The sequence below is a fragment of the Anoplophora glabripennis genome, unplaced genomic scaffold (genome assembly GCF_000390285.2).
Source record: "Anoplophora glabripennis isolate ALB-LARVAE unplaced genomic scaffold, Agla_2.0 scaffold466, whole genome shotgun sequence".
In the NCBI taxonomy this organism is placed as follows: domain Eukaryota; kingdom Metazoa; phylum Arthropoda; class Insecta; order Coleoptera; family Cerambycidae; genus Anoplophora; species Anoplophora glabripennis.
This window is the reverse complement of record NW_019416918.1, coordinates 309887-323643: the sequence shown is the minus strand read 5'-3', so window position 1 is coordinate 323643 and position 13757 is coordinate 309887. Positions and strand designations below refer to the sequence as shown.

Here is a 13757-nt window from a genome sequence, read left to right as displayed (position 1 = left end):
ACAATGTTGTATATTAATAGGAGCAGCGGCCGTTTTATGCAAGATAAAACAATAAGAGGTCAAGTGACGTCAGAAAACTGACATTAATTTCACACACCTCCTGCTTAGATGAACATACATAAATATTCGCCCTTCATATTGATCAGATAATTTGAGGTGAAATCATTTAGTACAGTTGATTTCTTTACTTTTGTATTCTGAATTTCTCGTATATCCACGTTTTGATCATTTTTATTGTCTTCCTCAAAATCTATGACGTGTTAAATTATTCTCGTAGAAAAATAGAACAATTCCTCAGTTTAACATAAGAAACAAGTCAGGATTTTTTTCATTTGGACTTTTTTCTTGTTCTTTATCGTCACCTCAACCACTTGATTTTCTGGTCTTAGTATCTGCAAGATTGTGTTTTTTTAGGACTGGCTCCGCCAATTCAATTGGATATTTTTTTAAATTTTTACCTCTACAAGAAAAAGAAAATAATAATCGACTATAGTAATTGAAAAAAGCCATACGAATTAATTTTGAGCTTTGAACTTATTTTCACTAGGCCATATTTGACCTTTTTATATTATTGTTGATAATAATTTGATCCAAGACTAAAATATATAATAATTCAATATTTTCAGTGGATGTCAAAAAAAAAATTATGTTAGAGAAAATATTTTTTGGCCAAATATTAAGAACTGTGAATTATGATTTTACTTACTCTTTCAGTCTTCTCCAATTTGATCACCTCCTTCATAGTTATAGTCCTCTGTTCCACTCTAAATTCTTTCCATTCCTCGCATAGTTGTATTACAGACTGCCGGATTACTCCGGGTAGGATAAGACCATTCAAGGGAGGGGTTGTTAATACTCTTTCTGTAAAAATAGATGGTTGAGGCATTAAAATAAATATTGCTCAAAATGCTTCACTTGTTTATTTTATTGTTTAACAATAACATACTGTTGCCAGTTTTAGTGTGAAAAGTGATTTACTTTCAACACTGGTTAAAATCAAAGCAAACTTTAAAAAGTCCTACTTTTACTAGTGTTTATAGAAAGAAATTTGTATTACTATTTTGTTAGCTACCCAAATCAATATACAGAATTACAGATAATCTGTTCTGAACTTCAGTGGTGGATTCTACGATTTCTACGTCACAAATGAATTTTTCTTCAAATAAAGGATATTGAAATAAAAAATATCGCATTGATTTGAATAATTTTTAAGAAGTTTGAAGTAGATTAATGAAATTTGAACTAAATATTGAACCATTTATACGAAAAAGTTTGTTGAGTACACAGATATACCGGGTGAGGCATATATCTTGAGATAATATCTCGGTTGGACTCGATTATTTCGAAAAAAGTTTCAGACGAAAATTATAGGGCACCGAGGTCGATATTACGACTTCCGGTCTAGACCGGAAGTTGATTTTTTTATGGAAACCTATTTTTTTACCACGGATTTCGATTGAAAAACGAAAATGAGTTACTTTTTGTTCTTATTATTTTTATTTATTTAACCCATATTTTTGCGCCATAAAAAAACAAAAAAAAACAAGAATCTTGAAACAACGGAGTACCTTGTTGGGATCACGTTAAAAAAAAATTCATACAAAACTTGTAGGGTGAAAGGGGGGCTATTTTTACATGACCTTGAAAATGACCTTGACTTCAAGGTCGTTTGAATATCATATTAAAAATTTTAAATAATTTAATCAACAAAGCCTTTCCTTATTATGAAACTAATATATTTGTATCGATATTTTCTATTAACCTGACGTCAATTAATTGACGTTAAAAATTTACTTCAATTGTAGGAATTAATATTATTTTAAGTCTTTAAATTATTGTTCCTGTTAAAATACAAAATGCTTTGTACGCGGGAGCGCAAATGGCTCCATCTGTCGTGCGGACTCCCAACTGTGCCATTCAAATGGCTACAGTAGGAAGCGACCTGCTGACTGCAGGTACTTTGTTGCACGACTGCCACCCACAGAGGGCGTAACACAATGTTTGAGTAGTTTGAGTTGTCAGTGTTGCGAGAAACAACTACTCCGAGAGCTATTTGCCCCTACCGGCATTGAATTATACTCGCAACACCTATTGCAACAGCTAGGATCGTTTGTCATCAGTTTAACCCACTAGGAACAGACCAGTTTCGGACTTATTAGTCCTCATCAGTGTTATAGGTGCGACAACCGATAAACGACCCAGCTGTTCTTCGTCGTATCATCACGAAAGGAAAATACATTGTACGCGGGAGCGCAAATGGCTCCATCTGTCGTACGAACTCCCAACTGTGTCATTCATTATATGAAGGCGTAACACAATGTTTGAATTGTCAGTGTTGCGAGAAACAACTACTCCGAGAGCTATTTGCCCCTACCGGCATTGAATTATACTCGCAACACCTAGTGCAAATGCTTTGTTTAGAATATCTAATTTTTCAAAGGATTTTCATAACACATTTTTATTTTTTTAAATAATAAAATTTGTTGTAAATATTATTATTTATTAATTTATTCAAAAAAAATAAACTACTCCAAAATACTCTGTTGGTGTATACAGAGCCTGAGCCATGTGGTAAACTCGAGTCAGGTGGTCTTTCAGCAACCAATCACAGCCCGAGGAGCCAGGGCCCCATCAGCTGCTGTCATGTCTCGATAAACTATCTCTCTTATACCTGTGGCTACACACAAGAATTTTTTGTCGCATTCATTTAAAATCTTTGTTTCCTTCAGGGAGTTATTAAAAACCGTTCAATTCGTCTGGCAATTTACACTATTTTCAGTATTAATTAATAAACATGCTATACAAATTTTAGAAAGCCTAAAGTATATTTTTTGCGTATATTAATTAAATATATTCGGGGAGTCGGGTGATACTTTATATAAGTACTATTTTTTTTATTATTTCAACTTGCCTAAAATACATTCCCTAAATTCATCGTCAGCTCTTGGACTAAGAGATTCGGGAGTTGGGACACTTTTATAGGAAATATCCTCTTCTTTTAGGATCATCTTTCAAATTGACGCTAACGCTTATATTTTTCGAGTTGTTTGCAAAAAAATCAGCACCTTATTTTTTAATCTTTGTTTTTTTGTATAACTTTTGCAATTGTTTATGAGCAAATACGATTTTTATGCACATTTTTCTAGACGTCATCCCGAGTTGAATGAGCCCTCAACCATCCCTTAACTCGAATTATCATAATTTTTCACGATTTTGAAGAAGTTCTATACTGAGAAATACCGTCATGAAGAACATGAATAAGTGAATTTAATATCAATTGATATTTCAAAGGAAAAAATTTTTCTTTTTATTTTAATGGAAAGACAAGCCTTATAAAAAATCACGCAATAATAATAAATAGCGACAACAGCCTACCTCCATTATCGTCTATGTAAAAGATAAATATGTTCATTTGTCCCACTTCTGTAATCTGGTGATCAGCCCCGTACAACCACAAGACTTGCTGGCGACCTTTCGACACCGCTAGGCGTTGTACTCTGAAGGTGGGTCCGTAATTCGACCCCATCTTCTGATCGCCGCAACCCCCTGGCCAGGCCCTGATGTATCTGGGATCGGCCAGCAGAGAGATAGAGTCTTCGGTCCCTTGGAAGTAGTTGCCAACGGGGCATAGTATCGTGTAAAGGAGGGCGGAATCGGATGGACCTACTCCAAGTGCACCCTACATTCAAATAAGAGAAGAACATTTTTAAACTGGTGATACTGCGGGGAACAACTGCTCTGCGGATTAATGTCGACCATCCGATTGGGACATTAGTCCGCAGAGTAGTTGTTTCCAGGAATATCGTTAGTATGTGTGAAATAGCAGGTCGCTCTTTGTCAGTTTAGCCATTTGATGGCCTAGGTAGATATTGGGTAGCGGTGACCATTCATAGACGTAGCATTGTTACATTTGACTTGTACAACAAGAACAGTAAGCTATTATTCAGTTTAGGAAAAATATTTATTCTTATTTTGTTTGTTTTGACGAAAGAAATCAGCGCTGAAAGTTTTTAGGTCGTTGTTGCACACATAATGAATGAATCTTGCAAAATAAATCAATGTGCTTTCTAACAAATTAGCTGTTAGAAAAGGGTTAAAATAAAAATATGTATTACGCATTTTATTTTGCAATTATACTTCAAGATGAATTTAAATTTTTTGACGAAATGTAAGAGATAAGTCAAGAAAAGTACACTGCATATATATTATGGTTTATGGCAAAGTACCGATAAAAAAAATTAAATATTTGAATTTATTCGTTATCGTGATTAGAAATGTGACAATGTTGAAAGATAGTCTTACTTGTATCAACGAAATTAAGATAACTAATTGTTAAAAATAGAATTATCTTTAAATAATGTCTTTAGTTAACCTACTCTTGTAAAACTGAAAAATCAGTAACACCATTGTATAAGTTTATACAATGGTAACACTAATGCAATATTAAATTTGGATTGATGACGATAACATTACTCCAGTCGAACTAGATCATAAAACCCGAAACCTTGAAAAAATTATTGGTAGACATTTTATTGCACTTTATTTATGATGGGGAAGGGTATGTAGAATGATAATATCAAAAAAGTAACACGAAAGAAGTGACGCTAAGTTGGCAAATTGCAAATAAGTTGCAAATTTACGTATTTTTACAAGCTTTTATTTAACTTGCAATGTACGTTTTTTCGGGTGGAATCTTGCAACTCAATTTTGAAGCACATATCCTCAACCGATTGAGCTGAAATTTTGTATACACGTTCAGTTTGGATGACAATGCATGGTTAACTGTGTTACGTTATTCTAAATCCAACATGGCGGCACATGCAAGATGTCGGACTAATTATTTTTTTAATGCACTCCTACAATATGGGTATCAAATGAAAGGGCTTGCAAAGAATAACTCGAAAAATAAAGTGACGTCACTCTAAATCCAGTATGGCGGACTTCTAAAGCTTGAAACTCAATTTTAAAGCAGATATCTTCAACCGATTGAGCTAAAATTTTGTATACACATTCGGTTTGGATGACAATACATGATTAGCTGTGTGACGTTATTCTAAATCCAACATGGTGGAACGCCCAAGATGGCGGACTAATTATTTTTAATGCTTGCCTACAATGTGGGTATCAAATGAAAGGACTTACAGAAAATACGAATGCGAGTTTAAAAAAAATAAAATGCTGAACATAAATTCCGTTATTCAATCCGTCTGAAATTTTGGTGTACTGGGGTTATTGGAATCCTCGATTATGATATTGAGGTCGAATTGTTCAAGTCTGTAGGAACGGTTAGTTAACTTTGACTTGTGTAATTTGGTGAGATAGGGTGAAATCATTAGAAGGTCTCCTTATTTAAGAGCTAGACTGTTCGAAATTAACCGGCAAACGACCTTGCAATAATGATGCGTTGATTGAGATGAACAGACTGAGGAACGTGTCCAGCGATAACTAAAAAGTAAAAAATAAATTAAAAGTAAAAAAGCCTTTTTAAAAAACAAGCTTTTATTTAAATGCGCTAAGAAGAAAAAAATAAATTTAACTTTAAGAGAGACTTGCTTGTGTAGATAAACAAGTCGATTAAATAACTTGATGTGATTGATTTTAACTATAACAATTTTCAAACTAAGTAAATACGAGTACTTAAATCTCGCGACAAGCTTTTATAACATATAAATTGTGTAATGACGTTATAAGTTGATAGTAAAAGTTTTAAAGTTAAAGTTTATTTTTTTCTTTTTAGCGCATTTAAATAAAAGCTTGTTTTTGAAAAAGGTTTTTTTACTTTTAATTTATTTACTTTTATTACTGCCCATCAAAATCTAGACGACCTATCGGATAATGAATTATTTTATGTTGTAGGCAATAAAATTACCCACTATTAAAGGTATTTAAAGTCATACTTCACCAATTTGTTAATCTATATCTATACTTCTATACTAATATTATAAAGAGGAAAGACTTGTATTTTTGTATGTATGTATGTTTGTTACGAATAAACTCAAAAACTACTGGACGGATTTTGATAATTCTTTCACCATTAGAATGCTACATTATCCCTGAGTAACATAAGCTATATTTTTTATATCCCAAAATGTTTAAAATAAATGTCTACCCGTGCGAAGCCGGGACGGGCCGCTAGTTGTAAAATAAAGGTTGAACGCGGAAAAATCAGTTTTCGAAAATTACGCATTATTATTGCAAAAAGCGATGGATGTTGATGAAATTTATAGAAAAGACGGTCAATGCAACGACCAACATGTGTGCCAAAGGTCGATTCGATTGACGTTGATGAAATTGTTGCTCCAGGTATTTATTAATTGATTTCGTTCATTTCTTTGCAACTAATCGTTTAATTACTAAGCTTTAATTTAGAAGTTAATATCGTAGATGTAGATTCCGAATTGATCCGAAGAAACGTATCGAAAAAGAAAAATTTCAAAAAGTTGAAATTAAGTAGCCCAACAAAGTAGGACCTGCAAAACAGCGTTATAAACAAATTCTCTCAGGGTCAGGCAAAAGCCGTTCGGGAATCGGCCTTTGGTACATTGGATGTACTTTGGTCATTGAATTGACCGTCTATTCCATAAAATTCATCAACATTCATCGCTTTTTGCAATAACAATGCACAATTTTCGAAAACTGATATTTCCGCGTTCAATTTTTATTTTACAGTTAACAAATTGGTGAAATAGATACCTTAAATTGTAGGGAATTTAATTGCCCACAACATAAAATGAATAATTTTCTGATAGGCCGTCTAGATTTTCGTGGGCAGTAAAAAAAGTGAAAAAAAACGTAAATTTGCCATTTATTTGCAATTTGTTACTTCTTTCGAGTTACTTTTTTGATATTATTATTCTACATACCCTTCCCAGTCATAAAGTGCAATAAAATGTCTACTAATAATCTTTTCAAGTTCAAACTCTAATTCGATTGGAGTAATTAAAAGTACACAATTTTCGATCATTTACTCAAGAACCAAGGAGAATATGAATTTCAAAATTAACATATCCAACAGAAAAAGTCTTCACATAAATGAAAACCACAGTAAAACCAGAAATACATGAAACATTCCTTATACTTAATTATTTTAGAGGTCAATTTTGTGGAAGAAAATGTCTCATTTGCCTTAGATAAGTACATATTGTTTATTTAATTAGTTCTCACAGTTAACGAAGTCTTAGACAAATGCAAGCTCTATACGGTTTTCGAGAGCATGAAAAATGAAATTGGTAGTTCATTTTTGAATGTAAATAAATACGCCACTAAAAAAAGATGTGTCAAATAAAACTTTGTCCTTTTTACAGGGATATATTTTTAATTTTTAATGATCCGTAATTTAAACCTGCTATACCAATGTTTCATTGTATCATTATTTTAAGAACACTGTTTAAATAATATTATGTGTTATTTATCTTTAAGTATAATCACAGACAATATAGTTTTTCGCCACAGACTGCTTCTTAAATGCTGGAAATTGGCAACCCGAAATGGATGCAGGCTTTTGTTAGCCGGCATCCATCAATGAAATTTACCGTGGTAACTCTTCTACTTGGTAATAGGCGGCAGTTCCAGCGGTGGCTTTGTTGCCAAATAATAACTGCTAAATAAATTTAATGCTTTCAATTATGTAATTAAAGAGATATGGAACTTTTCTTCTATTTGGAAATCACATTTGCCTTAAATGCTAAATAAAATAAATCAAGTTAGAATTAAAACTATATGAATTTACTTAATTAATTATTTATTGTATGTCACCTTGCAATGGAAGAATTCAAAAACTTGAAATTAATGTTTTTAAATTTGTGCGTCGATTTCCAATTTGATACAATATTAACACCTACGTTTAAAAAAAATGCATTATACAGGTTGTGTATCCTTAGATGGGTACTGCTCTCTTATTGTTGATTTCTTTAGATAGGTAAAATAATTATTGACACAAGTGTTGCATATCATGGATGCCATTGGTAGTGCTCATATTTGTGACACAAGGTGTTCAAAAAAATTAACACAATGTAAAATTGCGGGAACCTCAAGGAGTAGTTGAATACGAAATTTATTAAAAAAAAAAACAACTAATCATCAATCAATACAGAGATAAGATAATGTGTTCGCTACTGCTGTTGCAATTTTTGACTAACTTTTTTGTTTTTCGACATACTGATTTCGCACCTTTTCCATTCAACGCAGGACGGACAATCAGAACCAGAGGAGTGGGGAGATTTTTTTAATTATTTTTTCGATTCAACGCACCGTTTCCGAATTATAAGACCTTTTTTACTGTATCACCTCGCATACCTCTTCTTTCCGAAATGTATTTTCCCCATACCTACGGACTTCGAACCTTTTCCATTCAACGCAGAAAGGACAATCAGAACCACGGGTGTGAGGAGATTTTTTTAATTATTATTTCGATTCAACGGCCTTTCACTCTATGACGTCACACACCTCTTGTTTTCAAAATTTATTTTCGACATAAGGGCTTCGGACCTTTTGCATTCAACGCAGAACTGACATACAGAACTGGGGGTGTAGGGAGATTTTTTCAATTATTTTTTCGATTCAACGCACCGTTTCCGAGTTATAAACACTTTTTTATCCTATGATGTCACACACCGTTGGTCCCGATTTTTATTTTTTTTTTTGACTGCGGGTTTTGACGTTTTTCACTCGATCACCAATCAGAACCATGGGAGATTTTTTGATACTTAGAGTGCAAGCAAATACTGTTTTTTTTTCATATACTGTGACACCCCGCTCTGCGTCACCCACCGAGTGCTCTACTCAGAACCAATGAGAGATTTGTTTATATTTCCAGCCATTTCCGAGTTACGAGCAAAAACTGTTTTTTTTCTCGTACTGTGTTACATCATAGATCGAACGAAAGGCTACGCGCTCTACCCCACGCTCCCTCCCTAGGTGTCCTAAAATTGCTGGCAGAGACTCCTGAAGACAGTAGAGAGAGAGAGAGAAAGAGAGAGAGAGATAGAAGCCCTCTATGAGGACAGAGTCACTCTGTCTCTATCGCACACTATAACTCTATCTCTCTCGCACACAATCAGACAAAAACGACAGAAACGAACCTTCTTTTAAAAATACATGGGATTTATCATTATTAGAATAATCCATTTTAATTTAAAAAATTTAAAAAATTACAATGGGTTATTTTGATGATGAAAAATAAAACATAATTAACTGTATTGTTTAAATAACAATAATGTGCAAAAGTTCTTCAGGAATATTTGCAAATTTATTTTGGAGGAAGAATCCCGTCAACGAACACTAAAAAATATTATTAGAAACCTTAGGTGGCCAGAAAACAGCCCCGATATCAGTCCTTTAGACACATTTTTGTGAGGACACTTCAACAAAATATATTATTAAAGACCTGAAAATTTACAAGTATTGAAAGAAGAATGCAGGACGAAATGTTTGATAATTTTGAATTTGTTTTTGAAGCAATTAATAGTAAATTAAAACATATTTTCAACTGTACCATCACAATTACTTGCATGTTGATTTGTAAAAATTGTAGGTATTTTAATGTTATTTCGTTTTTAGGTATTCTCCTTATGTTGTTGTAAAGGTTAGTTATAAAAATCGTTGTTTGTTATTTTCATAAGGAAGAATTTTAATTATTTTTATTTTAAACGTATATTTATATATTTTATGCCAGCAAATTTTGATGTCAAAAGAAATAAAGGAAAAGGCGTACATTTGTATTTAAAGTTTATTTCTATCTTTAATTATTAAAATCATAAGTAGATGGCAAAATACAAAAAAAAACCTGTACCTACGTTCCGCGACGTACTAATAACCCACCTTGTATATTAAATAAATTTATTATGATCATCAAATATTAAAAAAAATATATTACAAGCTGTTTAAAATATCATTACGAATTTTGTTTATTTGGAAATATGTTTTCTGCAGTATTTCAATACCAAAAAATAAAAATAGTAGGTAGCTAATTAACGAAATTATGATTAATTTACTTAATTGTAACACCGCTGCAGAATATCATATGAAACTACATAGATATTCGTAGATTATTTAAAAACATTTTTATCAATACCTACATCATGCATTTAAGTAAATACAGTAACGCAAAAACAGATATTGATAAAAAAGTGTACAAAAGAAATCCGTAAGTACGCCTGGCAACATTACCAAACTCTTGTTTATATATTGCTAGGATACGCGTAGGTATGCGGGCCGCTGCATTTGATTCTTCCTAAAATTCTGCTGGTGGTGTACTATACCGGCAATTCGGAAATTTAAAACTGCTGGCCTATTCGAGTAGCGGTCTGTGGCGATAGCTATTTTGTCTGTGGTATAATTCAGTAATTTATATTTTACTCTGTCATTTACTGCATTAATCTTCATCAGTTTATTTAATGTTATTTATTTTTCCTTCACTTAAATATGTCGTAACCTGTCTTGGAAAATTATATTCTTTCTAAAAATATTCAAAATAATATTGCCTAGATTTTTTTTTCTTAAAAATGCTATGTAGTTTTCCTGTTTCTTAGTAAAATTACATTGTAAGGGTGAACATTTAGGGTGAATTACAAAAAAGTGTTAAATTACATGCTTAATGTAATTTTACATCATCCGCCAAAATAAATGTGTAATTTTAAATAAAATTTTTCTCAGTGTACCAAACACTTAAAATATGAGGTCCACATTGACTGCTTTATAAGATAAGAGGTACTTCTTAAATAAGTCAAAACAGAACGTAAAACAACCAACATGAATAAGCAGAAATAAAAGCGAATAAAAAATAAAAAACATTCATGAAAAAGTTTAAATTGTAGTTCATACTCATTTGAAAGAAATACCTAAGGTACTTAGTCAATTTTTCTATGATTATGTACGTCTTTATTTTTTTTATTATTATTAAGTAATAGACCAAAAACTGAGTTTTAATTAATTAATTTAAAGGAACATGGATCACTTAAAGAATCGTTTTAAAAAATATACAGGATGTATCACGAAGAGAGCCCAGTAGGATTATCTCAAAAAGTAGTCACAATTGCAATCTGAAAATTTGTATACAGTGGTTTATCAAAAGAATCTATTCAATGAAAATAGTGTCAACTTTCTAGCACTTCCTGTTATACCGGAAGTCATCATCAACTCTGTTATTTCAAACGGAACATACTTTTTGCATTTTTTAATTCTACGGTAAAATCTAGACTAATTTCATATAAGGTACCTTAGGCAAAAATGTGACAGTTTTCAAGTTATCAATTTTCGACAAAAATTGAGGGATGCAAGTGATTTTAGAAAACAGAATAACTCCGACATTTAGCTTTATTTATTAATGAAATTTGGCATGGGTAATTTAAAAGCAAAGGGATTCAACCAGTTTATGTCAAATTTGCAAAAATTTATACAGAATGTTTAAGAACGTTTGACTAATATTGTGACGTTGAAAATGAATTTACTCAAAAATTTCAAATGGTACACCCTGTATATTATTACGTTAATGGATGCAAAGTTAACAGTTCTTGTGTAAATTGGACATTATTGATTTCAACACCCAAAAACGTACCGTGGATTTGATGCACTAAAGAATTGAGTAATAATATTAATGAACTGTAATTTTTATTATCCTTATACCTTCATCAAAAACAATAATTCAGTATATTAAATTAAAAAGGGCGATGTTTTAAATAAACCCACCATACTCGTACATTTTTCTGTGTTGAAATCAATAATTTCCAATTTACACAAGAACTGTTAACTTTGGGTATTGGGAACTATAGTATCATTTTAACGCAAATTTAATTCTGCATCCATTAATGTAATAATATGCAGGGTCTACCATTTGCAATTTTTGAGTTAATTCAACTTCAACGTCACAATATTGGCCACACGTTTTTAAACAGTCTGTATGTTTTTTTTGCAAATTTGACATTATCTGGTTGAATTCCATTGCTTTTAAATTATCCATGTCAAATTTCAGTATTAAATAAAGCATAATGTTGGAGTTCCGGCATAACCGGAAGTGCGAGGAAGTTGACACTATTTTCATTGAATAGATCTTTTTAATAAACCCCTGTATATAAATTTTCAGATTTCAATTCTGACTACTTTTTGAGATAATCCTACTGGGCCTCTTCGTGATACATCCTGTATACTTTTTTATGTTTGTTTTGTCGGGATAAATAAACCCTGAAAGTTTATGGCAAATATTTACTGAATCAAAGCTAAACCTTTATGAAAAATCAGTTTAAAAGGCAGGCATAAAAGAGAATGTATTTTTATTTTGGAATTTTGTATACTCAAAGACGGGCATACATTCTCTAGCAAAACTTAAAAGCAAAGATATTTTAATTTATCTCTTATCTGATTCGAGTCGAAACAATGTTGAGAGATATTATTGTCTCTACCAAATTGAGATAACTGATTATTAAAAATAGAATTATCTTTATTTAATGTGTTAAGTATCGGAATTTGGCCTTGAAAAACAGTAAAATTACTAATGTTAACGTAATATTGTGCAACAGATTTCAACTAACGATAACGTAATATTATAGCTTGAAATAATTCAAAACGATTTTGCAAATAATGTGACTGATTTAATAAATTCCTAAAATTTTCATTACATTTTAATAATGTAATAAGCTAACCTATTTAAACTATTACCATCACCTGGTCATACATAACTCGATAAGTTTTTGCGTCAAAATTAAAACATTATTACAATTTGAATTTTATTATGACAAATTAATTTTTATAAAAATGAATACGAATAATCAAAACTCCATATGAATATTATACTTCAAAAAATTACAGTAAATGTTCAAAAACATTTCCGTTTTCTTCTACACGGAAATTTATCTATCTCGCAGTATTTTGTAGTGCCAGGGGCGGCCTTAACCCTTGCGAGGCTCTGGGTGGCAGATCTTTGCCAGGTCCTTGCTCTTTGTGAAATGTACGAAAATCGAAAGTAGATATTTCTGATGATATAAGAGAAATGCAAAAGTTATAAATTTTGAGTTTTCAAATATTATATAAAGTATTTATAAAAGTTAACAAATACAAAGACGACACATTTTTGATAATGATAAAATAAGGTACAATATTGAAACATATTTTTCAATTATGTTTTACAGTCAAATTACAAAAAACATTATTATCCACTGATAAATTAACTGGTTTTGATATCGATCATTAAAAAGATTTATTCATGAGAAATTTTATTTAGTCACCTATCACTACTTGTTAAGTATTAATATACTCGTATTTACTATGAATTAACCAATTTTATTTTATTGTTATATACCTCGATAACTTATACTAAGTATAAAATAAAGTTCGCCACCACCTAAGGCAGCCTCTGTTTACTGCCCTTTGAATATCTCGTCTTCTCAGTTAAATCCATTCAAAATATTTGCCCTCATACTTGTAACCGCAACTGTGAAAGAGCATTCATATATATTTGTATGAATATCCTGAAAAAAATTAGATCGAAATTTGTTTCAATTTTGAGCACTCGAGAAACTTAGAAATAACTATGGGCACGGGATTAAAACTCTAGTTTTATTGTAAGGCGTGATGGTAATATGTAGTTTAAATAACTAGGTTGATTTCACAGGCCCTAACGACACTTAGAGTGTACGATAATTCAATAAACATAGAAATCTAATTAAAAAATTTAGATAAATTTGGAACGAGTACATTGAAGATGAATTTTTCGAGACAAAACGTCTGAATCTGGTTCAGGCTGAGGCAGTACAGTATTGGAGGTC

The 13757-nt window shown here is 31.6% G+C and overlaps 1 protein-coding gene across 1 annotated transcript in view; it reads right to left on the bottom strand.

Annotated features, from left to right (window-relative positions):
• LOC108910150 (branched-chain-amino-acid aminotransferase, cytosolic) overlaps positions 1-13757 on the bottom strand; it is a 98268-nt gene that overhangs the window by 8663 nt on the left and 75848 nt on the right. The window contains exons 5-6 of the mRNA XM_018714677.1: positions 3376-3679; positions 707-861 (exon numbers count right to left, since the gene is read on the bottom strand). Coding sequence (XP_018570193.1) covers positions 707-861; positions 3376-3679 — 459 coding nt within the window. The remainder of the gene's footprint in view (positions 1-706; positions 862-3375; positions 3680-13757) is intronic.